We start from the raw sequence: 26,646 nt of genomic DNA, 5'->3' as shown, positions 1-26,646 counted from the left end.
GCTCAGGTCTTAAGTAGATTTGTGGAATTGTCGACATGTCCAGGGATCCTACTCACGTTCACTGTCACAGCAATACAGTGAAGACCATTATGTCCATGAACAGGCTGGAGTCAGGCTGAGTCCACTGGTCCCCAATCTCACACAGCTGGTAAGAATTCAGATAGAGCCTTCTCGTTCCACCAGAATACACGTTGCCACTACAGCATGATGGGAGATGTGTTCTGAAGTCCAGGTGGCAATCTTCTTTGCCTCTTTTACTCCTTTGCCCCAAATCCTGAGAAGAACCATGGTGCCCCAGGTTGGAAAAGGAGCTCAGGGGAGACCCAGCCCAACTCTCTACCCAAGGTGAAGGGCATTGTTTACATCCAGCCTGTGCTTAGGGAGCTCACAGTTTGGAGGGCAGCCGTCTTTCTGTTTGAATAATTTCTTTATTTCTTCAAAGGTACAGTGCGGTGGTTAAGAACACCGACGGGAGCCAAACCTTGGCACGGCCACTTCCTGCCGATGGATCTTGACAACGTACCCTCGTGTTTCTGAGCCTCTGTTCCTTTACTGACAGACTGGAGAGAAGAACAGTATCCATGTCAACATACTTGGCATACGGTGCTTTTAAAACAGCTCAGTCAGTGCCAGCAACAGTCATCGCTGCTGTAGTGAGTCGAGGTGTGCTTTCCCTGTTCAGGGAAAAACCTGTACCCGTCACAGAGCTCCCCTCCTTTTTCTGCAAAGCAGTGCTGCTTCCCAACCGAAAGAGAATACTCTCCTTGTCCCTCCTTCTCCGATCCACCGCCTTCCCTTCTCTGGCTGTATGAACTCCTACCTAAGTAAACTCACACACTCTCTTCCTGCATATGGTGCTGCTTGCCCTGGCATCCAGAACAATCCTGTGCCTGGGAAGTCTGAACCAGTGGGGGGCTGCCAGCTGTGGGGCCGGATGTGGCCCGGGCTGCAGGAGGGCTGGAGGAACCTGCCGCGTCCCAGGGTAGGGATGGAGGAAGTTGGCTAGGCTTTATCAGGAAAAACCACTCCCCGCGCACAGACGGTGAGCCCAGGTTTTCATCCGCCTAAAGGAGCAGCTGGCTCCCTTGGCCAGATTTCAGGCAAGGTGCTTCTAAACAGCCCACCCTGGGTGGAGGATCTTGCACTTAACATTCGGAAGTCCTTTGATACGCAACAGTGAAATCATGTAGAAGAGTGCATTTTCAAGCATTACTAACCACTTCTAAAATAGTCTTTGTTGTTTCGATTCTTCCTCCCTTTCTTCACCCTCTGCTGTTTTTCTCTTAGCTTCAAGTGGAGCCAAAGGTAACAGAGGGACTGACTTGCTGGTTTTCCACCAATATAAACAACCACCGATTTGGGGAAATGCTGCCGTCTGGTTTGTACACGATGCAGAGCCAGCAGGGGGCGCTCGCCGCCCGGATTACTCTTCCTTCGCTCCTCACAGATTTCGCGGAGCTACGGACTACAAAATGAAGATACAAGTGGATCTTGCAGCTCTTTGGTCATCGTCTCCGGCTGCAGAGTCAGCAGGCCTGGACCGCCATCCCGTCCGTGTCCAATGACAAGTGACTGCCTAACATGGGGCAGGCTGTGTCACAGGATTAAATAAAATGATGCACGGCGTCGGCCACTGCCTCTGCTGTACTGCGGAATATTACCAGCAGCCAGTATCGCCAGGGATGGCAGTCAGGAAGAAGTCTTCGGTGGCGGCAGTGGTGATGTGCGTAGTGCGCCGAAGAGTGACTTTCCAGAAGAGCTGGTACCAGGGAGGCCGCCCTAGACTGGGGATGTGGCAAACCAGGTTCTCCTCTTGCCTCTGTTGCTACACAAGTGTGTGTTCGTGCCTCATCTCCCCCTGGGGGACAGTACCAGTAGGGTTCAACGCTGGCCACGGCCACCCTTAAACCAGCTCTCTCTCCAGGCCTCTTCTATAAAAAGGAATAGAATTACCAACCTCACAGGGCTGCGATAAAGATGAAAGAAATCACTAGTGAAAAACAGCACAAGACACAGGGCATTCATTTATTTGTTTGCCTTTTGTCACCACTGCCTATAAGCCCGTGACTCCGAGGAGCCTGAGCCCTGAGAAAGAAGTGGGGGGGCACATCTGTATGTGTGTACGTGTCTAATGTTAAATTCTAAATACTGTATACATCCCAAATTGTTAAAAGATACCAGTTGAGGGGGCGCCTGGGTGGCGCAGTCGGTTAAGCGGCCGACTTCAGCCAGGTCACGATCTCGCGGTCCGTGAGTTTGAGCCCCACGTCGGGCTCTGGGCTGATGGCTCAGAGCCTGGAGCCTGTTTCCGATTCTGTGTCTCCCTCTCTCTCTGCCCCTCCCCCGTTCATGCTCTGTCTCTCTCTGTCCCAAAAATAAATAAACGTTGAAAAAAAAAATTTTTTTAAAAAAAAGATACCAGTTGAGTTTCTTTTAGATGGCTTTACAATTTCCTAGAGTTGGAACAAAAATACAGTAAAATTAAAGCCCGAGAAGCACAGAAAGTCCGAGAGCCAAAGAAACCATCCACAAGCTCCACGTTTTTCAGTGTGACCTTGGGCCCGAAGTGTTACATTCATTGTAACAGCACCCTAGCACTCTGTAGTTGCAAAATAAAGTACACGTTATGTAATCTGAGAAGCTGGTGCTTGAGACCCCCTCACTCAGCTTTAAATAGTTTTGTTAATTCTCCCCCCCCAAATTTCAATTAGTCACCTTGTTCTCCCAAGGTTCCCCTGCTTCCTCCTTCAGTAAGACTCATCCTTCAAGCCCTCACGTTTCTCCTAAAATTAACCCATATGCTACTATTCACAATCCCCCGTGTATTCACTTGTACACATTAAATCCATTTGTGTACCCCTGCAAACTAAGGGTCCAGAACCCAGGAATGTGAGGAGCCACATCAAAAGTGAGACTGGTGTTTACAAAGGAACGACATAATTTCACAACAGTGATACAGCTTTGGTTGGCACTGACAGACATACTTTTAAAATCATGACGCAAGCCAGCAACACCAACATATGTATTAGGAGGTATTATTACTTTCAGAAATTATACTTTTTTAATCTAAAGGACGAGTAATTTTCACACTGTGAAAGACTGTTACATTCACTTCAGCACCAACATCACTCCACATGGGTGTGTGTGTGTGTGTGTATGTGTGTGTGTGTGCATTTCTGGTTTGTCTTCTCTAGAACACAGCCTCCATGACAATGGGGATTAGCTTCCTCTGCTGTTGAATCCCTAACACCTGAAACAGTGGTTGGCATGTAGTAAGTGTTTAAAACGTAGCTGTTGAATGAATTCCAATTTCTTTCAGTCCCCAACTCGTGTCCCCTTAAAATATAATTATGTTCTCAAGAGGCCCAAGGGTGTTGACTCACGCCAGGCCTTGCATTTATTTCGGGGCCTCTGAAGTCATGTGCTAAAGTCCAGTCTTTAGAGCCAAACCTTTTCCTCCATCGGTAAAAGGCCAAATCCAGTCGAACCAGTCGGATTATCATGTGTAATCCTAAACACGTACGAAACACGTATCTCCGAAACACGTATCTCTGGACTGTATTCCAAGGAGGTGGTGGGTCCTGCCTTTACAAAACTGTTTACCAACTTTCACTTACTCCTTTATATACTCAGAGTCATTACGTCTGGAATGTTCTTCTCCCTTATTCTTCCTCGGGCTAGATCAATCCTCTACCTAAGGTTACTTCCTCAAGGGAGTCCGCCCTGTGCCGTTAATCGCTCGCGGCATTCGATGCTCTTCCTTCTGAAACCCCACCATACTTCACAATGACCTCTTCATGAGTGGCTGGTGCTATGTGTGTGTCCCCCCATTAGATGTTACACCCCACGTGGGCAGACACTGTGCATGCATGCGCAGGTGCTCGTAAATGTTTACAGATTGGACTGAAGGAATCTAGGGATTCACAACGTGAAGCCAAATCAACACTAACAACAACAAAAAGAGAGACTAGAGATTCCGGGCCCTAATGCGTCTATGATTGGAGAGGACAGTCACAAGATGGGGCTGCCATAGGCATTTTCATCAAAAAAAAAAAAAAAAATTTTTTTATTGCGATAAAACATTCTATCGTGTTTTAACCAGGGAAAACAACTACCATCTTGGGACTTTTGCTTCCCAGTGCATTGGAGTTCTGTTCCTTAAAAAGTGGTCACAAGCAAAGAGAGAGATTTGCCACACAGGAGGTATGTATACTGAAGAGAGAGAACTTCAAAACTGGGGATGGTTTACGATAGTCAAAAGAGTATAACGGAATAGATTTGGGCTCCTGATCCCTCTGCTTATTTGCTAAACATCTTAAGTTGTCTTAACATTGTCTGGGCCTCGGTTTCTTCGTCTGTAAAACAGGGCAAACAATTTAGTCACGGGGCCCTACGGGGACAGAATGAAATAATCGATTACAGCGTACTCTGTAAGGAACCAGGTGCCATACAAACACACGTGATGCAAAGTGGAAAGCATTCCTGGGCCGAAACCCAGACTTTGGCCAAAGAATCCCCTGTACGTTCCAGAAAGAAGAAGAAACAAAGAACCAGGAGGATAATCTTCATGTTTGTTCATCTCAGTGCCTCTCAGAGAGAAAGATTTTAAGCCATCGCCACCACCCTTCCTATATAACCGCTCAGCCACGTAAGAAGAGCCATCCAGCTGGCCCTTCCCTCCCTGGCCCCAGTAACTTGCCTCAATGGGCCCAGTGATTTACTTTACATCCCTTTCTTCATTTTTTTCCCCTAGTTTTGGAGCAGGCTCTATTTCACTACCAGCTCCCAGAGTTCACAATTCGTAGACAGAAGTGTCAGCGGTCCACACACAGGCTCCCCCTAGGTCTCCACTCTGGTGATGGCTCACGGTGTCTCCCTGATGCCACCATCAGAGGCTCTCCACTGAGCTCAAGTACAAACACCCCGGAGAGCTCACCTCCAATCGTTCAGTGTGCTGGTATTTACGATGGATGGTGAACTCACCCATGAGACTTTCTGCTGACGAGGGAATGACAGCAAGGCGGTGAACTCACAGGGAGCCTGGGACCTCTGGGCGTTGGGAGCCCGAGATTGGGGCTGGGGGGAGGGTGAGATAGAGTGTGCGGAAAGAAGTTGGTGAGGATCCCGAAGACAAACCTCCTGATTCCTGCATTTTTGCCTTGGGCTCACCCACACACAGATGCAACGCTCATTCTCACAGCCAAGGAGTGGGAGTGAAGGAAGGGTCTGGGGCTCATCGGGTAGGAAAGAAGGGAGGCTCACATATGTATGGGAAATAATGGCGCAGGCTGAGAAACAATGGTATGGCGAGTGCTGGATGGGGTGGTGAAGACAGAAAAGAAGAAAATGACACACAGAGTCCAGATGCCATTGTGACTGGTATTTATATTATAATGCAACGCGTTCTGTATCAAACTGCTAAAATACCATCTTGTTACTTCTCCTTAAGAAGAGAACCACTTGCTATCTTGAGAAAACAAGCAAAGACAGTATAGAATAACTAAGCTAAATGCTTAGGCTTGAGTTTTAAAGACAGGAATTGGAATCTCGCATCTAACAGGTATTATCTGTGTGACTTTTGAGAAGTTAATCTCTCTGTTTCCTCATCTGTCAGATGGTACCCGCCCTGGTAGGGTTTTTGTGGGGATAAAAAGTGACCATGTATATAAACAGCTTTGCACAGTGCCAGCCACACGTCAGGGTTCAGTAACTGCCACCTACTGTTACGTTTTATTAAACACAAGAGCCTATTAAGGCCTTTCCCTTCCAGCTCCAGCCTTCCCCGGAGTATTAGGCACAGAGCATTTGGCTCTAAAATTCTACCTATTTGTCAACACAAATACCTTTCTACTTAATTGGAAGTCGGCCTGGCTCATCTCCTGCAGGCCCGTTTACATGCAGGTTGTTTGTCAGGCATGAGGCAGGGGGAAAGGAGAAGGAAGGCAGAGGTGGGGGAAGGTGAACGGGATGGGATTCAAGGCACACCTCGAAGTACACTCACCGAGTCTGGGTCTCGCTGCTGTTCGAGGAAGGCTGAGAATTCCACCAGGCGAAGTTTGGTTGTGCCGATGGAGCGGCCCTGCCAGGCTGGGACTGAGGGAGCTGGGGCTGACGCAGGCTCAAAACCTGAAAGACCAATCGTCACCTCTAAAGGAGGCTGTGAGCCTCGTCCCCTTGGGTCTCATGCCAATACTGGGGCAGGGCCCTGCACAACAGCTGAGCCGGGAGGAAAGGCCAACAGTCCCCCTCTGCCAGAGTCCAGGGGTAGAATTAAGTCAGGTGGTGGTGGGGTTCTGGCCAAGGACCCCGGAGGCACAATGGTCATGTGGCTCCTCTCAAGGCCAACTTCAGCCCAGTTTAAGGGTTGGAAGACACCTCACCCTGGATAAGGGGTCCAGCTGGGGACCAAGGCCAGAGAGGCTGAAAGAGCCCAGGTGAATCCTGCAAAGATCCTCTGAGACACTGGGACTACCGGGCACTGCTTGTGTTGGCTCATCTCCCTCCTTCCCTCCCTCCCTCCTTCCTTCCTTCCTTCCTTCCCTCTCTCCCTCCCTCCTTCCTTCCCTCCCTCCCTCCTTCCTTCTCTCCCTCCTTCCTTCCTTCTCTCCCTCCCTCCTTCCTTCCTTCCCTCTCTCCCTCCCTCCTTTCTTCCTTCCTCTCTCCCTTATTTATTTATTTATTTATTTACAGCACAAGGCAGAGAGAGAGGGAGAAAGAGAATCCCAAGCAGGTGTGGACAGAAGCCTCCCGACACAGGACTCAGTCTCATGAACAAGGAGATCATGACCTGAGCCAAGATCAAGAGTCAGACGCTTAACCAACTGAGCCACCCAGGCGCCCCCCAACCCCCAATCTCTTTTCCTAAGACTGTGGTCATGAACACTACAGAATTCTCTCTCTCTCTCTCTCTCTCTCTCTCAGAATATTCCATGGCATCAGAAAAGAGGGTAACACATGAACACACGTCCCATCTGGGGATAGTTCAACTGAGTGACTCCAGGCGCACAGGTGGGGGATGGGGCAGGTACGCCGGCGAGATTTGGGTTTCCTGGTCAAGGCTTCCCTGGAAACTCTTCGTTAAAGAAAGGGTGCAAGGAACTGAAACCTACTGACATAAGGAAGGGTGAATAAACCCTATCTGCTCTCAAGACGTGGACTGCCCAATCCAGCCTGTTTATGATGAGGAAGGAATCACCACAACTTCCCCCTTCCAAGGGTGACCCAGGGTCTTGGTGAAAGTGATGGGCTTCCCTTTTCGTTCTTTTTTTTTTCCTTCCCACTTTGCAGTTGAGATATAATTGACATATCTAAATCTTTCTCCCTTTCTTTTTGTTAAGTAAATTCTCTGCCCAATGTGGGACTTGAACTCATGACCCCAAGATCAAGAGTCACATGCTCTACTGACTGAGCCAGCCAGAAGCCCCTGGCTTTCCTTTTCTGTAAAAACCCATCTGAAGAGCTCCTGGGCGGAGACTGGGGGCACTGGACACATCCATGACCCTCCTGACTTCCGGCCTTAAGGAAAGGAGGGGTGAGGGAGGGGCACCCACGGACCTACAGGGTAGGGGGTGGGGTGGGGGTTGCACTGCCGTGGAACACAGTGTGACCGGCTGGCTGCCAGCTGCGTGGGACACTCTCCAAGAGGGAGCCGCTGGGAGACTCACCTGGAATGGGGGCTGTGACCGCTGGCTGGATGGGGTAGGCCTGCTGCACGAAGGGCTTGACGCTGGGGGCGGAGGGCCGGACAGAGTCATAAATCGAGACTATAGCAGTGGCTACTCTACTCCCCAGGTCTTGCCTTGGCCTCCCAGTGCTGGGGCCAACCTGCCACCCCCCACCCCCCACCCCCAATTAAGGTTCCCTGCTTGCCGGTGGTAGCACAGCCCAGGCAGAGCTCTGCCAAGACAGAGACGGTGACTCCCTCTGATTGAGACGGGCCAGCATGGTGCTGGGGACCCAACCATCAAGCCTCACACCGCTTCAGTGGGACAAGCTAGAGAGACCCCAGCACGATTCCCGTATGCTGTGACATCTACTGGACCCTCTCTTCTCGTCCTTGCCATGACCCAGGTCAGGGGTCACACTCCCAGGCAAGGTTTGGGACGTGCTTCAGTCTCCTTCTCTTGGCCAAACAGCTCAAGTTCTTTTGAGAACAGGTGGGCAGGATTTCTTTTCTGTTTTTATCTCCAGACCACCCTCGGCTTCCAGTTTACAGGGCCCGCTTCAAACAGGATGGTCTCTTAGCTGCCCTTACCACCGGGAAAGCCAGCATGGGCTGGGCTATAGGATCGCCTCCACCGTCCTCTCTCAGGAAGGCACTTCTCAGGAAGACCCCGGGCTCTGCCCTCCAAAGCCATGAAGGGACGGGGCCTCTCTCCCTGTCTCCCGCTGGACACTGATACTTAAGGTGGCCGTGAGCTGGACTTAAGCAGTCTCTTTGCTGCTACTGGCCTCGGTGGATAATGGGAGATGACTCTGGCAATCTCAGGTTAAATCTCCTTTCTCCCGCAAGCCCCGAGGCAGAGTCATCCTAGAGAAACGCCACCCGGGGTTGGGCTGTGACCAGACCCTTGCCGTCACTGCGGGCCCCTCCTTGCACTTACTCTTGTGAGGATCCCGGCTGCCCTGTTTGTATCATTCCTGGCCAGAACTAGAAGGCAAAACGCAAGAGGTGTCAGAATTAGGAGTTCACATCGAAGCACTATTTGGGATGCCTACACACTGCAGCCCCTGCTAAAGACAGTGGGTTCAGACCCTCCATCAGCTGCACGGTGACCCTCTCTCGACGTAGATGTGGTCACCGATGTGCACACGATGGCAGTGGCATCCTTGGCCTGGCAGCCCAGGGCTCCTCCTCCAGATCAGTGCCCTGAGGGCAGGGACCAGGCAGCAGCTTCTCCATGTTCCCCTGACACCTAACAGAGATCTGGGCACATTACAGGTGGGCTCACAGATATTCTGTCTGACTGCTTTATCCAGGCACACCCCCACCCCCCTTCCCCCTCCCCTTCTCTTCCTCCATTCTTTTTTTTTTTTTAATTTTTTTTTTTTTTAACGTTTATTTATTTTTGAGACAGAGAGAGACAGAGCGTGAACAGGAGAGGGTCAGAGAGAGAGGGAGACACAGAATCCGAAACAGTCTCCAGGCTCTGAGCCATCAGCACAGAGCCTGACGCGGGGCTCGAACTCACGGCGAGATCATGACCTGAGCCGAAGTCGGACACTTAACCGACTGAGCCACCCAGGCGCCCCTCTTCCTCCATTCTTAAACCCTCCCTGTGTGACATTCTGTCTCCACAGCTCACAGCACCGAGGGCCCAGCTGGGAGAGGACAAAGCTCTGAGCAAGAGGCCAAAAGCTCCGAGAAGCAATGCGGACACCTCCTTTGCTGTAAGCTTCCCTGAGGCTTCTGGTGCCTGCCGACCCCTGCTGGAGAGGCGGCCTGTTGTAAAAGGAGTTGCAAAGGGAGGCATAAGGCTCTGGGTTTGAGTCCTGAGGTCACTATCTATGGGACTGTGATCAAATTCCCCAAACTCTTGTTACCCCGTAACCTCGTCTGCAAAACGGCAACAATAACTAGAACCGCTAAAGATGATTTCAAAGATTAATGGGATTGTAACAAACATTCAACTTCTCAGCCCTTGGTAGGTGCAAAAGGAAAACGGTAACAGAATACTTTGTCCCTTTAGGGCTTAGTTCCCTTAAAGTGACCCCGAGGACACAGGAAAAGAGACGAAGGGCCAGGAAAAAAAGCAGAAGCAGCAGGTCACAACCCAGAAGGGCACTGGCAAAGTAATACCTAATCCCACGTCTGCAGGGACCAAGGATGCCTTCCTCTTCCTTTCTCTCCAGGCCCCCTCCCTCCTTCTCTCTCCAGCTCCTTCCCTCCCTTTTACCACTTTGCCCCCAGCACCATCAGCTGGCCACAGGCAGTCCCTCCCTCCCCTACACGGGAGCCAAGAACAAGTGCCAGGTGGATGGCTTCACGCCCGGCCCCTCACCCCCTGGGGGCCACCACTACAGGACCAGCTTCTGACTTACCCCCGGCGCCCCCGGGAAGGCGGGGCGTGGAATCCCAGGCAGCCCCAGCTTGTTGTGAATGGCGGTGGCCGAGACAATCTGTGCTGACGACATGGCGGCCATGTGCTGCAGGGCCTTATCCTTGGCAGTCTGATCCTTGAAGGTGACAGTGACACACAGACTTAATACAGAACACAGGGCTACCAGGCAGCTTCCACAGGCACAGCCACGAGCACATGGACTAAATACAGAGCCACAAGAGAGGCCGGAGAAGCAAACATGCACGGATAAATAAACACAGCCAGAAGGCTAAAACACACTCGACCTACCGTTAACTCTGAACCTTACTGAGACTACCCAGTGGCAAGGTTTTATAAAAAAAAAAAAAAAATTTTTTTAATCTGTTTTTCAACAGAATGGGAAGCCTCTGAGAAGAGTGGACAGCGTATTTATTTTTCCAGCTTCCAAAGGGAGATTTCTCCAATTACTTAACACATTCAAGGCAAGGGGGGGTGGGGGAAGGCCTGGCTTTTAAGCATATGGATGGGAGAAGGGGGCGTAAAGAGGGGTGGCTGTGGATCTGGGGTAGGACCATCCACAAGGTGCGGGCAGGCCCCATCGGTGTGCACAGTCACGGGGCCGCACTCCCAGGGGCTGCTGGAGTCATGCGAGGCCCAGAAGCCATAGCAGACACCTGGTGAGGGGAGGCTGGGAGGCAGCAGGGCGGGCAGGGGGCCAGGACGGGGCCAAGCAGCATGCTGGCGGGGTGCATGCTTTCTCAGGTATCCCCACCATGGGGCTAAGGCCACACAGGTTCTCTCTACAGCCGAGAACGCAGGGGCTGCTACCGGGTAAGTGGTTTCTCCCTTCCCTGATGGGTCACTTCTAGAAAAGCCAAGGCTGATAACACAAAAGCTAGCCAAAAAGTCTGCCAAGCACAGCTAAAATACAGAATACTCAATGTGGTGAAAATACTTACCATGCTTGTTACCTGGATACAACAATAAACAATTTGTTAAAAGAATTGCGGACAAAAGCAGGGGTATTTTTCTTCTTCACTTAAAAAATACATATATACTTATACAAACACAAAATATTGGGTACAATAAAATGCATAGGAGTGTGGGTCTTTTTTCACATTTTAGGAGGGATGTCTGACCCAGATAACTAGAAGGGCGATTACCAACCATTCCAACCTTTCAGAAACTACTCCCAACCCCCTTCGAGCTGGTTCTGTGGCTTCCCCAGTACAGATGGAGAAACGGTCAGGCAGGTCCTGATGGTACAGGCTTCATGCTTGGGAAACAAGTCAAGGTTCCTCCCGGATGCTAACAGAAGGTCTATACAATCTATACCAGGCCCAGACTCCATCAGAGCAGGAACACAACGGGGACAGTAAAGTAAAGACAGCACCCACCACGGCTGCCGTTCAGAGTCAGCCAGTGAGTGAAGGTCAAGGGGAACTTCAGGCTCAAACAGCCCTGACTTGGCTTCAATGTGTACAGATTTACCCAGAGGTGACACAGAAGCATGCGGAGGTGCCAAAGGCAAAGCCAAAAGGAGAAATTTAAACACGAACAAGCAAAAACCAGAAACAAAAAGCCCCCCAAAGCCTACAAAATAACTCTAGGGGCTTCTAAGAAAGATCAAATTAGGTGCTCCCAAGGTATAGACAGACATCACTCTGCCCCGTAATTGCCAGAACACCGCGTGAATTTGCAAAAAGCTCACACTGCCCCTTGACAAAGAGCCTAACACTTGCATAAAATTTGACACTTGTCACATTTCTCTGGCTCTCAACTGAAAAAGTAAGGAGTCTCATGTCGCAGCTTTTTGGCTGGCACACGGTCATTATGGTCATCTTGAAAGGCATGTGCTACAGCTGAATGGCACCACAAAGGGCCCAGGAAGCCTGCAGGATTGCGCGTCCCCAGTGGAATGGCACCGGGGGACTAGAGTGGTGCTCTACTGCCTCTGGTCAGATGCCATTCTTTGAGCTGAGCCTCCATTTGCTAATTTGCTGAAGGCTCTACCTAAAGCTAGCTTTCTCGGTCAACATTTTTGCTTCCTTCCTTCTCCTTCTCTCTTCCTCTCTTTTTTTTTTTTTAAGATCTGAATCATTTCAGATACTGTGATGCTTGTAAAAGACAAAATCATGATGATGGTGGAATAAACTGACTAGGTGTATAAGTTCCCTAAACCCAGCTGAGCCTGACACACACACAGATCCCAGCTCCAGTCCATCTGTTCCTACCTAGCTGGTCCCGTGGTTTCACCTGCCACCTGCCCCCTCATCATCCCTGCAGAAGGTGATCCACATGTGTGAACAGAAAACCCGGCTCTAGTCACACTACAGCCCGTCTCCGTCAGAAGTGCCCTGACACGAATACAAACACATCAGTTTTCTTCTGGGCCCGTCACTTTGTACTCCAGCCCCGAAGCCACCTAGCCCCTAATGAGAGGTTACGAACGCCTCTCAAGGTGATTTCTGAACTGAAGTAATGCCACAGGTCTCACCACAGGCGCCTTCCACTGAGAGGAACAAGCCTCACAACTTCTCTGGGGCCCAGGCTAGGGGAGCTGGGACAGCGCAGCCCAGACTTCTCGCAGGCCTGGCTGATGCAAATTCTGAGGAATTACTACAAAAGATCTGTGGGCTTGGCTCTATCCCAAAAGCACCATCCTCGGGGCGCCTGCGGGGCTCGGCTGGCTAAGCGTCCGACTCTTGACTTTGGCTCAGGTCATAATCTCAAGGTTCCCGAGTTCGAGCCCCGAATCGGGCTCAGTGCTGACAGCACGGAGCTGGTTTGGGATTCTCTCTCCCTCCCTCTGTCCCTCCCTCAAAAATAAATAAAACCTTTTTCTCTCTCTCAAAATAAATAAAAACTTCAAACAATTTTTTTTTTTTTTAAATTTCAAATGCACGTCATGGGCCTCTCTCAGACCTGAGAGTCCCCTGTTGATGAAATGCTGACGACGAGGGTGATTTGGCACGCCCAGATACAGTGTGTTTGCACACACTCGGGTGGATGGAAGGACTCAAGAATCAAAAGTCCAGGTCCAAAGAGAAAGGACTCCCCCACATCTCCATGGCCCATTTTTATTCTACTAGAAGTGCTGGAGATGTTCCCCTGTGCTGCGCTGACTGAAAAGTTCTTCGAAAAGCTCATGAAAGTTTGATGCTTTTTTTTTTTTTTTTTTTTTTTAAAGGAAATCAGTCAAGGAGGAAAGGAGAAAAGTCACCAGCTTTTGTATGTCACACAGCTTCGGAACATGGCCGTTTCCTTTTGCTAAACACAGTAAGGTTGGACTCTTACTGCCCAGCGTTCCAGGACGTGCCTGAATGGGACACACGTCCGGAAGCAGGAGAGCAAATCAGTGGTTCCTAGCTCACCAAGTTGTTCCATGCCAGTAAAAGGAGCCTCTCCAGGCTGGCTTGAACCTGCCTCGGCGTGACGGTAGTGGGTTGCGTTACCTTGGGCAAGTCATCGAATGCTCTAATTTTCTTCATCTATGAAACAGAGTTGTACTTTATTCTCTAAAGCCTTTCTGGCTCCAAAAGTATTTGTGGTGATGAGTGTGAGTTCTATTTATAAGCAAATACGTCTTAACACACACAGCTGGAAACCACCGGCGAAAAGACAGTAAGATGTTAAAATTTGGGCAGCTCCTGGCCACCTATCCTAACAGAGAGAAAGCCAAGCATGGAGAGGAAATTTTATATCAAGTAGAGGTTCTTTCTGCACTTGACCTAGCTATTTGAGAATAGGCAATTTTCTGCAAATGGACTAAAATGTCTATACCTCTGATTTCCTACCTTTTGAAGTGGAGACACTCTACCTACCCATCTAATTTTAGAACATCTCCCCGTTTATCTATGATATATATTTGAAAATTAAAAGGACTAAATTTTATTATTTAAAATCTAAAGCAACCCTGCAGATAATAAGCACGGCAAGCGAGATCCTGAAATCAGAACCGACAGCCTGGCTGTTGACCCACTTAATCTGAAATGGGAGTGTGGAACGATGCCAAGCTGAGAGATTTCAATGGAAGGGCCTCTAAATTGTCATTTGCAGCCTAGAGATACAAGCCTGGCTTGGAAGAAATTATAACTCTAAGTGTCAGACCTGAGTAAATTGCTTCTCTGTGTCACTCTGGTCTAATATCCTGGACTTTGGGGCGTCCCACTCCATCCTTACCACTCACCCCAGAATGAAGGGGGCAGGGCAGTTGTTAATCTACCCAAATAACTGACGCTTAAGTAAGTTCAAAAATATACGTTACACTTGTACATCAGAATACTTTTATTCTACGATGTTTTCACACCAACGTTTCTGAAATGTGGATGAGATTTACAAAGGATGAGCACCCTGTTTTATCCTGAAAAACCGTTACTAAGTCAATACCAAGTTGCAGTCTGTGATGTCTTACAGGACGGGAAATACTCTGAGTGTGTGCGTGTCTATACGTGACCTTGCATGAACAAGAACACCGTGTCCTAGCAAAAAGCCTGGACAACTTCACACCGAGTCCTCATTACTGATTTTAAGTCCCTCCATCCCTAAGATTACAAAGAATGAGGCCACAAAAAAGCTGAATATTTGGGGAATGGAGAATAAAAGGCAAATCTCCTTTTCCGACTGAATCCTAACTCAAGCCCATGGTCTGAAATGTGCAAAATATTTATGGAGCAGGAAACACAGGGGCTTTAAGAACAAATGGCCCGTCTGTCCGAAGAATGAGGTCAGACACAGCACTGTGCCGAGGGATGCAGGTCTCAGAACCCACTCGACTTTCTTCCTTGTCCAATTTCTGGCACGCCGTGCTGTCAATGGCCTTCCCTGCCTCAGCCACACGGGGTCCAGCAGGCTGTGTCACGCATAAACTCCTCAGCCTGAAGCCTTCCAAACTGTTATTGCCACTTAGTAAACAGGCTTTCATATTTCATGAAGCAGAGCAAGGCTGCTGCTATACCTCTGGGTTCCACAGACTGCCTCCTCGTTATGGTTTAAATGTGCACGATGTTTGGAAAGTGTCTGCAGTGTAATATACGTGACAGGAAGGCGGCCAGTGTCACAAATGCACATGGCTGAAGCAGTGCACTCTTCAGACTCCAGGACATGTGATGAATCAGTCTCCAGACAGTATGGGAGTCTTATTCCCACTTTCCTCTGCTTCCTTGGCTTTTGATTACTCTGAGGAATCAATTATCTTACCGTTTTCCAGCACTAGCCATCAACAATGTTAAAGATGATATAAAGTTCACAAGCTTGCAAGTATAATATTATAGCTGTTATATATGGCATTTTAATGAACAGCATACTAAATCAATATACTCCAGTTTGTTCAGGGGCCGTCAATTTAAAACTTAAAGACTCCAATCTACTTTATTCGTAAGGAAGTCCACTGATACACCAGGAAAAATAGGCAACGTTGGAAAAAAAGACCATGGACTCAAATTCTCTGGATAGCTCTTAAATGTTTTTCCCCAAGTGCACTTTTCCCAGCAATACAAAAATACAGTACAGGAGAGGAAAGATAGCAATTTGCTTGCAAAACCACTTTTTTCAGGAAAAGACAAAACACAGGATGCTCTCCTAAAAAGTCATTTTGCAGATGTTGCTTTCGCCTTGCACTATGTGGATTCACACGACCTCTGTGATTATTAGCGCTAGCCCCTGAGTACGTAAAACATCGCAAATCTGTAGGATGGTTTGGGAGAAAAGATGGAGGGCACTTGAATTTTTCTAGCCATGATCCCTAATTTACTTATTATTAGAGAAAGCAGGAGTAAATACAAAAGGGGGCTATTTCGGTCAGGCGACAGCTAATGCCAGGGGGGGGAAGGCACATTCATACTTCTCCCGACTTGCCATGTAATGAGTAGCAATTAATTCATCTTATTGTATTTCCAAATGCCAGAGACTCCATTCACATCAAAGAAAAAATTTTCAAGGCTTTTACTATTGTTCATTTTTAAATGTACTAAGCTATATTTAGTATTTTATAATTGTCAATAGTGTTTCCTTTAATTTTGATGTGGGGCTTAGCATCATAAAAGATTGTAGATGAGGATCCAGGTGATTTATAGGTGTGCCTGACAACACTACCAGGAAACCTATCATTGAGGTCAGCTAAAGCTAGGTCTGGGTGCTGGGGAAAAGGCACCCTTCTGACCATAGCCCCCTTTCCCCTGGGAGGTGACAGTAAGAGGCAGGAAGTAAATCTCTCTCGAGGAGCCAGAGGAACCCACGCAGGCAGCAGGCTCTAGTTTGGCTCCAGACGGAGTTCCAGCTCCCACCACTCATCTGCTGTTTAATTCAAATATACAGAAGTGCCTGGGTGGCTGAGTCGGTTAGCATCCAACTTTGGCTCAGGTCACGATCTCACGGTTCGTGGGTTCAAGCCCTGCGTCGGGCTCTGTGCTGACAGCTTGGAGTCCGGAGCCTGCTTTGGATTCTGTGGCTCCCTTTCTCTCTCTGCCCCTCCCTGGCTCATACTCTCTCTGTCTCTCTCTCTCTTTCTCAAAATAAAGAAACATTTTAAAAGATTAAAATTAAATAATTCAAACATACAGACACGATGAACAGTGAGAGATGATGTGAAAGCATCTTGAGTCAGAGAAATGAGCCCTCATCCTTGACCAGTATTCTTTGGGCAGAGCTGCATGACATCATGTGAAGAGTTTGGGCTTTGGTGCTAAATGCAGATCAAACGCAGACTTGGGACCCTGGGTAAGTCACCTGGCCATTGAGCATCTGCTTCCTCATTTGTCAAGTGAGGCCGAGAACAGCGCCTTCAGGACTGCTTTGGGAATTGCATTAAGCACTCCCCAGGGTGCCCGCAGCCTTGCCATTCAGCGAACTTGCAGTCTCTGGGGCGCATGTGACCCGAAATGCTTAAGACACCCTGGTCCCGATCACATGAACTTTCAGCTCTCTGGTAGTCTAGAGCATCGTAGACACTGGGGGCCGATTAACAACGGGATTTCTCTAGCAAGCGATAAAAACGGAGAATGAGGGTGTTTCCGTTGCCCTTAAAAAGAAAATCCAGCCCTGGCTCGGTTCACACAGAAAGGTGAATGCATTCAGCCCTCTGTTTACACTGTGAGTTCCGCATCACCACACGGTTGATAAGAGGTTCTAATTCCAACACACCCAAGCCCGAGAAATAAACGGTCTCCACCCTTAGCTTGAACTCAGGTAAATTAAAAACAAGGGCAGAGAAAGTATCACTGGGGAGAGAGGGTGAGTGCAAAAGAACCCCCTGAGGATCGGAAGGTATCAGGAGACGTGCCGCGTCATTTCCCAAATCCTGCGGCCGGGCCAACTGTCTCAGGACTGGCGCCGGGACAAAGGAGGCTGTGGTTCCAGGCTCCCGTGGCCTTGTGTACCGCTGACAGCCATCGCCTGAAGGAGCGGGGTGGCTCAGCAGGCCACGGGGAGCACCGTGGGTGAAGTGAGGCGTGTCTCCCCTGTGGACGGGCCCATTCGTGGCCGGCATCGGTGGTGACACAACCGGGAGGTAGCCTTGTGAAGTGCAGCAACGCCCCCAGCGAAGTTCCTGAACTCTCCGCGAGAATTAAATCAACAATTTGAACTTTAAGCTCTCTGGCTTATTGGAAGGAACGGCAGATTGGGAAGAACGGCCTGCTCCGAAATCAAATCACAAAAGGCCACCAGGGTGAGGATGAAGAAAACGGCCCCGGGGAGCACATGTAGCTCGTAAATTAGTCACCAACGACTGGACGCAATCGGACACTCGCGGGCCCTTCTCTGCTCTCGTGGCATGACGCAATGTCAGCAAGTACAGGCTTTTCTTCAGTGCGAGTCCAGAGCTGGACATGAACACGTCCACCGCCTAAGATGTATTCCTGCTGAGGTCAGGGCAGAATGAAGAAGCCCTCTTTTCCTCGGAGTACCGTCTGGACTTGGGCACTCCAGACCCCAGGAGGCCCGGCCCACCTTCTCAGGAAGATGACAACGGTCCACAGGGGGTGGGTGGTCTGCAGGTCGCCTTTTTGCGGCCGCCAGGGAGGGGAGGCCTCTGGGCAGGGACTGGACAACCCCTCGAGGCAACTGAACATCCCGAGATAAGAGACTCGGAGGAGGAAGCTCAAAGTAGGAACCCTAAGCAGCAAAGAAAGACTGCTTCGTGTGTGGACCACGCTTCTGCGTTCTTTTTATAGGCTAGGATAATAAATCCCTGCGCTTCCAAAAAAAAAAAAGGGGGGCTAATGGCCTCTTGGGCAATTAATGGTGAGCGAAATAATTCAAAGTAGAGAATAACTTCTAGAGCTGTGGGCCAGGCTCGGGACCACGCCACACGCTGTCTTCTCTGACAGGCTGCCGCTTCTCCACTGCTCGGCCGGAGATCGCAGTGAGGGGCTAACCTGCGGGTGAGGAGGAGACACGCGACAACAAATGAACCTGCTCTGGGTGACATCTGCAGGTGCAGCTGGTGACACGAGGTCCGAGGGAGGAAAGTCGGCATCCTTGGAATCGCTAAAGGCACGTTCCACCGATCCACAGGTCCTTCCCACGCTGCACCTGCGAGGCTCCGTCTTTACCTTGTACCTACGATCAGGCCTAGTTACAAAGCCGTGTGTCACCTACGACCACCCCAGAGCCTGTTAGAGCAGTGGGTTCAAAAGGATTTTGTCTGGGCAGGGACCACAACATGGCACGCCCAGCGCTGCGGAACGATTCCCTCAAAGCTAATGAGCTCCATCTTAGATCCCCAGTTAGCGCTCTGATTTGTCTCTTAAGGCCCGTGAGCCCAAGAAGATTAAATCAGAAAATAAAACACTGCAAAGTGTATGCTTAACGTCCAAAATTCTGGCACTCTGGTCACAAATGCCTTGCATTTCCTTATCCATTTTAGCAGGCTCTTGAATCTCAACGGGACTCCGCCAACCCCTTCACCCCTTCTTCCTACTGGCCCGGCTGCTCTGCTCCTGGTTCTTCGTCTCCTCACAGCACTCCTCGACTATCTCAACCATCCCCTCGATCTGCTTGCCCCTTGCAGCCCTCCCTTGTGCTTACAGTCTGGGGCCAAGGCCATCCCAAACTGCTAGCCAAGTCTATCTTGGCTTAGGCTTCTACATACATTATTAATTTCTTAAGTTTATTTATTTATTTTGGGAGAGGGAGAGTGTGAGAGTGAGCAAGCAGGGGAGGGGCAGAGAGAGAGGGAGAGAGAGGGTCCCAAGCAGGCTCCATGCTGTCAGTGCAGAGCCTAATGTGGGCTCGAACTCACAAACCGTGAGATCGTGACCTGGGCTGAGATCAAGAGTCGGACGTTTTACTGACTGAGCCACCCAGGCACCTCATGTCGGTGCCAATGGCTTTAGCACAAATTCAGAGTAAACGATGGATACAAATCTAGACTCATTTTAGGACAGGGGCAAAAGGAGAAAATAGTTTTCACTGGATTTATTTTCTTAGGGAAATAAATGGCAAGGAAAGATACCATTGCTGGGGGGTGGGGAGAAGAAGGAGATTGTGATTGTCTGGGGAAAGAGGTTGGGGAGAGGAAATTAGAAAAAGAATACCGTTTTGCCATTTGATTTCTTCCACTGGAAAAAAAAAAATGAAGAGAAATACATCATAATGAAAATGATCATTTCTGGTTTGGTAGAAACAAATATTTTATAGTAACTCTCTTCACTTTTTCATGTTGTCCTATTTAAAATACAGCAGGAAGAAACTCGTAGTTAACTGATGCATCCCCTCAGTGAACTGCCATTACTTTAAGAGAATCCAACCTTCAATAACCTATATGTTCAATGCTGCTATTGAAAAGTGTACACTTTTCAGACTTAGTAAGGAGAGAAGTTTTAAACATCATTTACTCTTTAAAAAACATCGAGGAAGGAAGAGAGCACAGCAGTCGAGGGGACAGGAGCGGGAGCCAGCTGAAGAGACTGTGTGTGTGTGTGTGTGTGTGTGTGTGTGTGTGTGTGTGTGTCTGCCCCTGGTCCAGGTCAGCACCCCTCTCACTCAGATCCTACAGCAGCCCCTGAATTAGGCTCCCTGCCTCCAGCTCTGCCTCCCCCTAGCCACCCATCTGAAAAGGGTGGGAGAGAACTTTCCAGCCCAGAGCACATCCCACGGCTCAGAGATGAACCTCATTCTCTCACAGAGGATCTGGGACCTTTCTGTTGGGCTTGCCCAGGTCCATCCCGTGCCTCCAAGTAATAGTGTTTTTCATGGTTTCCCAAACACCCCGATATCTCAGGGGAACTGTCTTCCTTTCTCAGTGCTCAGTTCTAACAGCACGCCCTCCCCAAGTCTTTCTTTAATTCTACACTCAGAGCTGACCACTCTTTTTACTGGAGTCTTTGCACCACTCTGTTCAATTTCCACTGCAGAGCCCCCTAGTTGGGGAGCAGTCTCCTGGATATCTAGTATTTCCCTAATTGTGGCCAGAAACAACAGAAATGTTAAGTGTTCCTCAAGAACAGAGATTGCTAACTCGATTCTCTATGCCCGACATGTACTCGAGGGTCTAGAACACTGGGTTCTCCATGAAAAGTTTGCTGTGCTTTATAAAGTTCAAATCTCCGTGGAAATCTTAAGTGTCCACAAAATGAAAACAAATTTTGTTATGACAGCTAAAACTAAAGTACACACATTTTGGGGTGATCTGGTTTACGAGCAAGCACTCTGAGAACCATTTCTGCACTAGCAGGAGAGTAAGGCTGACCTTTGGGTCTCATTCTAACAGATTTTCAAGAGCATGACTTTTGTAGTAAGGATAACTCATCCTTAATTGGGACATGAGCATGACCACGCTCTTCTTGAGTCTGGTTTCTTCACAGGAATATGGCAGAACCGGCTGCCAAACATGGACTGTCCTGTAAAGGCTGCAGGGACAGCTGAGAGTCACCTCCTTTTCCCTTTGCCTAAGGCAGCGTAGTTTTCAAACTGTATTCAGTGGAACACCCCAAGAGGCCATTCCTAAGGCTAAAAGAGCATGAGCCCCAATTAAAATAGTTTACTCATTTATATATGAAATGCTTCAACAAAGATTTCAACCCGAAACACGAGTTTGCAGCTTAAAAAAAGGCTGGAAGGTCACCAGCCTAAAGAATTCGACCGCACCCTTCCCCAGGAAGGAGGGAGGCTTAGAGGCAGGAGGGCTCCCATGGAAGCCACGCCTGGCGGCGGCCCCAGGTGTGAGCAAACCACTTTTTCAGACTCCAAGGGAGGCCAGAGGGATGAAGCCTGGCTTCGTTCTCTTTAAGGAGGGCCTCTGTCCACCCCAGAGAACACAAACCCTTGACTGCTGAGCACATAGGAAAAAGGCCCAGCAGCGGGACTGAAGCAGGCGGGGCAGGCCATCAGCCACCTTCTCCCTTGAACCTGGCTACGTCTTCCCAGGCAAAGCACGGCATCTCTTTTTGAAGTCTGGACCCTCGCTGCCGCCCCCACGGCCCGCCCAGAAGCTATCGCTGTTGTCTGCGGGGATGACTTCAACCTTCCACAGCGAGTCTGCCTCATTAATGAGTGTGGGAGGCCAAGGCAGTGTGGCCATCAGCCTGACCCCACAACGAACTCAGTGCTCACCCCTGCCTCCCACGAACGTGCTGGGAGATGCCAGACCTGAAGGGGAAAGCATGGATAAGCCGGTGAGACCTACCTCTCCTGACGAGCCCGCTGCCTGCCTGGTAATGGCTGGTTGGGAAGGCTGAGGAAGGCATCCCTCACGTCAAATGCCCACGGGAGGCCAAGGCAGCAACATGTCCACTGGCTGTCACCTGCCAGTCTGGTGACAGCCAGTCTCACTCATTCTCCTCGGCTGGCCTAATGCCCTCTGGGTGGTGACACAGCGGCTCTGCGACTAGAACCTCACTGCCCTGAACTACGGATAATCACCACAGTGCCAATCACACATTAGGTCCACATTCTGACCAAGGGCTCGAAGTTCACAATTCGCCTTGTTTCTAAAGTGTGGGTGCCGAAGAGAGGGCTGGTGGTCAGAACTGCACGCCCAGCTCCGAGGGACACGGGGGGGGGGGGGGGGGGGGGAGCGAACGGCGCGTGCTGGCGCAAGACCTTCTGCTTGAGAACACTCTCCCATCTCCACTGGGTGAAACCCCGCCTCAAAGACCGGTGGGGTAGGCGTCAGAAAGACCTGAGTTCAAATCTTGGCAGCGACGTGTGCTGGGCTTGGTAGCTTTGGGCAAACCAACTGACCTCCTGGCTTCTTAAATATTATCCCTCAAAATCTGAATAATGGAACTCACTTTGGAGTGAGTTTACTGAATGAGAGAACACGTAACAGACTTTGCATACACTCACTCGGTCTTTGCATTCCCCAACAGCAGCACCGTTGCTGTGCAGCCCGTCCCTGGGATTCCCTCCACGTTTTCTCCGGGTGCTTTCTGCTAACACTCATCTGACAGTGCCCTCTATTCCACATTCCTATTTCCACGGCCAGCTCTGTGAATAGGGGGCTGACTGTTAACTGCCCACCGTGATGGACACCATGCCTGGAGCACTCCGTTGGTATTAGCTGATGGGAAGAACAAAGGCCTCCCTTTTCCCAAGAATAATGTGGTAGGGAGGAAGGAAAGGAACCGCAAGAAGATGGAGGTGGTTCTTGGAGCTGAAACGCTGAGCCGGTTGCTACCCTACTGCCTCTGTTTCCGCCTCCTCCGTGTGTCTGTCCCAAAGGAGAGTGGGCCAGGGCTGAAAGGAGGGGGAAAGTCATCTTTTTTTTTTTTTTTTTTTTTTTAATAAGAACGAACACAAATACAACAACTGTGTTTGCATGATGTACGTGTACGTATAAAGTACTGGTAAAGTGTTTCCACGGAGGAAGGCTCTCAAAATCCCTGAATAAGAAAACGAGTACTTCCGATATCCCACGGGGCTCCCTTCTGGGCAGGAGAGCTTAATTCATCACGTAAAGGGCTTTTGGTCCAGGGCTGTGTGCCCTGGGTGAACATGTAGGAACCACACAGACGGTACAGAAATAAAGCAATTCATAACATCGCGGATGGAAACACAGAATGGATGTCTGTAAACTTGTTTGAACATCATTAATTCGTTAGCGCAGAGAAACTAGATACAGAGTCAGAACTTGAGCGAACGCGGGAGGAGTTACATCCACATAGAGAGGACGGCGCCTTTGGTTAAAAAGCAGGATCTGTGAAGTTATCTTAATCTTCCAACTGCTCAGCCAGTCAGCTAAAAGCCAGCCACCATCAGCCACACGTGCGAGCGAGCCAGCATGCAGCCCACTGCAGAGGGCCACCAAATGCTCCTTCCTGGTCGCTAGTCCTGTTCCACAGCCAGCCTTGTTTGCATAAAAAAAAAAAAAAAGTTGGAGGACTTTGGGAAGGATCCCAGTGTTCAGCATTCAGTGCTGTGAAATCGCACTTCGTTCTTTAGGTTTAGAACAAAAACAAATTTAATTAATGTATGGAAAAAATCAAAATGGAACAACAACAAAAAAAGGCATGTGGGAAGGGCAACAATATGGGCCACAAATTCATTTTTATTATAAAGTAAAGCTCTTCTGTAAACTATAATTCCTTTGCATTTTTAAAATGGGGCATTATGGAAAGAAAAAGTCACTTCTCTTTTACTACAAATTTTGGAAGGGGAGAAAATACGGAGAACTTGCATTTTAAAAATCTCAATGCCTCCATTTTTGCTGTGAAATATATTTTCAGAGACTAGAAAATGAGACACATGTAAAAAACAATTAAAGTAAACTCAAGTAGAAATGGAATTGCAAACATGGATTTGATTAAGAGCCTTCCCATCTCTTAAGATTTTTTTTAAAGGCCTCACCTCAAATTTCTTTTTTAATAACAGAGCTGTACCCTTAAAAAACAATATTGAGCAACGTGGAAGAAATCTGGCAGAAAATACTGTGTGTTTTGAAAGAATACTTGAAAAATTACATGAAAAGACATATTTCTCATAAGTATTCTCTAAAATACATAACAAGTACAAAAAAATGACTTCTAAATATTTTTTAAAGTAATCATGAGAACTACTCTAGAAGTGATGCATTTTATTTTACTTTATTACTTTTTTTTTTTTTTTTTTATACAATTTTTACACTAACTTTGTGTCTCTGGACTTTTTTTCCTCTCCCAGCCCAGGGCTGTTTGGTGGACATTTGAAGGTTAAAAAAAAAAATCATGTTTCTGAGCTGAAAAGTTATCAAGACCAGCTTTCTGCTGCATTTGCATTGTTATTAGGGACGGACACACACACACACACACACACACACACACACACACACACACACTAAGCTTAATGTGAGGCTAGTACAGAAACAGAGATTAGACACAAAGAAATGTAAACAGCTCTCACATGCGAGGAAACTAGGTTACGAGAATCCCAGCACCAGGCATTCACCAGTCACCATGGAAAACAGGAAGTGAGATGCATAGCAACCACAAGCCAAAAAGCAGGAAAGCGCATACCTTTAGCTTGGAATGAAAATCACGAGATTTCCTTCTGGCAAGAACCTGAATGTGACTAGACACCTGCAGGGTAGGGGAAGGGAGGAAAACAAAGGAAAAGCCTGTAACCATGGAGATGAAAAGCCCCCTACAACTGGGCAAGCCAGACGTACCTTAATGGCGGCTTGAATTTCTCGAACTTTCTTTCTTGCTAAGACCTGTATATGACTAGACACCTACATTGTTCGGGTTTATGAGGGGAAACAAAACAAAACAAAACAAAACAAAAAAAGGAAATCAAATATAAAATCGCTACTCCTTGGGAGGGTTTTGGGGTGGGGGTTGGGGGAAGGTTATTTGCATCTCAACAAAGCTCTGCAGTTAGGAAATACACAGTCCCAGCCAGACACCAAGCCCCCAGCGCTGCTCTAAGCTTTTCAGACTGGGTCATCACTGCAGTGACTTGATTCAGGATGAAAGTTAGGCTGCTTTTAGTTTTCTCACCAGGGAGAAATCACGGGCACGGGATGAGAGGGGGAGAGTGGAGTTGTTTTCTTGATGAAATTTAAAAGGTGGGGCTAGAGGTAAATGAAAATATTTATAGCTTCTCAGGATCAGGAGGGAAAATCCCTCCTTCTCAATTTAGAAGAGACCATCCATAAATTAGCACATTCTGCAGAATCAAAAAGCCGAAGCTGTCGGTTATATTCTGATCTCATTAAGAGCTCTGGATTCTGTAGCAAATGTTAAAATAATACCGACATGTAAATTAGATCTCACAGAGAAATGGACAGACCCAGTCAGCAGAGGGGTTTTTCTCTCCCCCCCCCCCTTATAAATATCTTCAATCCTTCCACTCTTTTGGGTACTGACTGGGCGCGAAGTGGATTTGCATATTATTACAAAGCGAAAAGTGTGAATACAGCCAGCCAGCCATCCTGTTAAAAATCTGGGTTGAAAACCACACGATTTGCTGAACAACAAATTCACATTGGAGAGGTATCACCAACTGCTGCCTAAAAACATCCCCAGGATGCCGGGGTGTTGGAAACCAAGCCAAGCCCAGCTTCGGAAACACAATGATTCCACTGGGTAAACAAATTTGCATCTCTTTCAGTGGGTTACATTTGGTTAAATTTAGAAGAGTCCCCGGTGAAGGGGTTGGGCACGGGACTAGGGCTCACAGACCCAGCAGAGAGATAGCCCAGGTCCACCGCTTTCAGTAAGCTGGGAACTGGATCTATTTCGGAAATTTAGAGCCCTCCATTGAAAAGTTCAGCAACTCGGACTGAGAGGCAGTTATTCCATTTCGAACACTATACTGACTATAAAAACAGGATTGATGGTAACAAAAGATCCTTTTATCTTTAGCTTCATCTTTGAGTTTCAATGATTTTTGTTTGCAAGTTGCCTTTTTTTTTTTTTTTAAAGTACAGAGAAGCGGGAACTCCCCCATCATCGTCACCCCTCCATCCGGCTCCTGCTTTTACTTGTTCTCCCCCTAATTTTGTTCTTACATGATTCTCTGACTTGCCTAGGGCCACTGTCCACTGTCACAGGGTGGGGGGAGCATGCACCGAACAGACAGTGCCCTGCCTCTGAGCCCTGGCAGGAAGCCACGGCCCTCTGTGCTGACTCAGCAGTCGGGCTCCTGGCGGGGGCACATGTAACATTCCTGGGGAAAAGCTCTCCCCGTCATAAACACTCATGAAAACAACTCATCGCTGAGCAGAGAACCGGAGTCTGCTGCTCATACTTAACGAGATCCACAGTTAAGCTTGCCTTTTGGTACGATGATAGTTTTCAAAATCCGTGCCAGAGAGATCAGCATAGGTCAATATTAAAAAATAATTGTGCTCTGTTAACAGCTCACCCATGAGGTTTGTTCGAGGCTCTTCCCCCCTTTGCCTTTCTCTCTTTCTTTCTCCGTTTTTAGCTAAACACGAATTGCTCATCCATTCCAGTTCTGAACTGGGTCAGAGATTTGGACCGCTTTACGTCAGAAGGAACGGGGAGAGAGCCAGAGCCCTGACAAAGGGCAGAGGAAAACTCCTGACGCTACTCTGCACAAAGGTATTTAAGTTATAACTTCATTTCTGTCACAGCAGCTACTGACAAAAAGCCATAGCTTAAGGAGCAACAGTTCCCTGGACGCACATCATTCAGTATTATGTTCAGGCCAATAGTCATGGCTG

General features: G+C 48.6%; 1 protein-coding gene across 14 annotated transcripts in view; it reads right to left on the bottom strand.

The window, feature by feature from the left end:
* Nucleotides 1-26,646, bottom strand: part of TEAD1 (TEA domain transcription factor 1) — a 270,817-nt gene that overhangs the window by 50,807 nt on the left and 193,364 nt on the right. For 4 of the 14 annotated variants that reach the window (XM_045484549.1, XM_045484559.1, XM_045484561.1 and 1 more), the window contains 7 exons: nucleotides 24,625-24,687; nucleotides 24,473-24,535; nucleotides 11,000-11,011; nucleotides 10,042-10,176; nucleotides 8,604-8,650; nucleotides 7,665-7,726; nucleotides 6,002-6,126 (listed from right to left, as the gene is read on the bottom strand). In XM_045484549.1, coding sequence (XP_045340505.1) covers nucleotides 6,002-6,126; nucleotides 7,665-7,726; nucleotides 8,604-8,650; nucleotides 10,042-10,176; nucleotides 11,000-11,011; nucleotides 24,473-24,535; nucleotides 24,625-24,687 — 507 coding nt within the window. The remainder of the gene's footprint in view (nucleotides 1-6,001; nucleotides 6,127-7,664; nucleotides 7,727-8,603; nucleotides 8,651-10,041; nucleotides 10,177-10,999; nucleotides 11,012-24,472; nucleotides 24,536-24,624; nucleotides 24,688-26,646) is intronic. The other 10 variants (XM_045484553.1, XM_045484560.1, XM_045484562.1 and 7 more) reach the window with 7 other exon arrangements.

This window comes from Leopardus geoffroyi, chromosome D1, assembly GCF_018350155.1.
Source record: "Leopardus geoffroyi isolate Oge1 chromosome D1, O.geoffroyi_Oge1_pat1.0, whole genome shotgun sequence".
Lineage (NCBI taxonomy): Eukaryota > Metazoa > Chordata > Mammalia > Carnivora > Felidae > Leopardus > Leopardus geoffroyi.
Note: the sequence above shows the minus strand (reverse complement) of the source record. Positions and strands in the feature narration are given on the sequence as shown.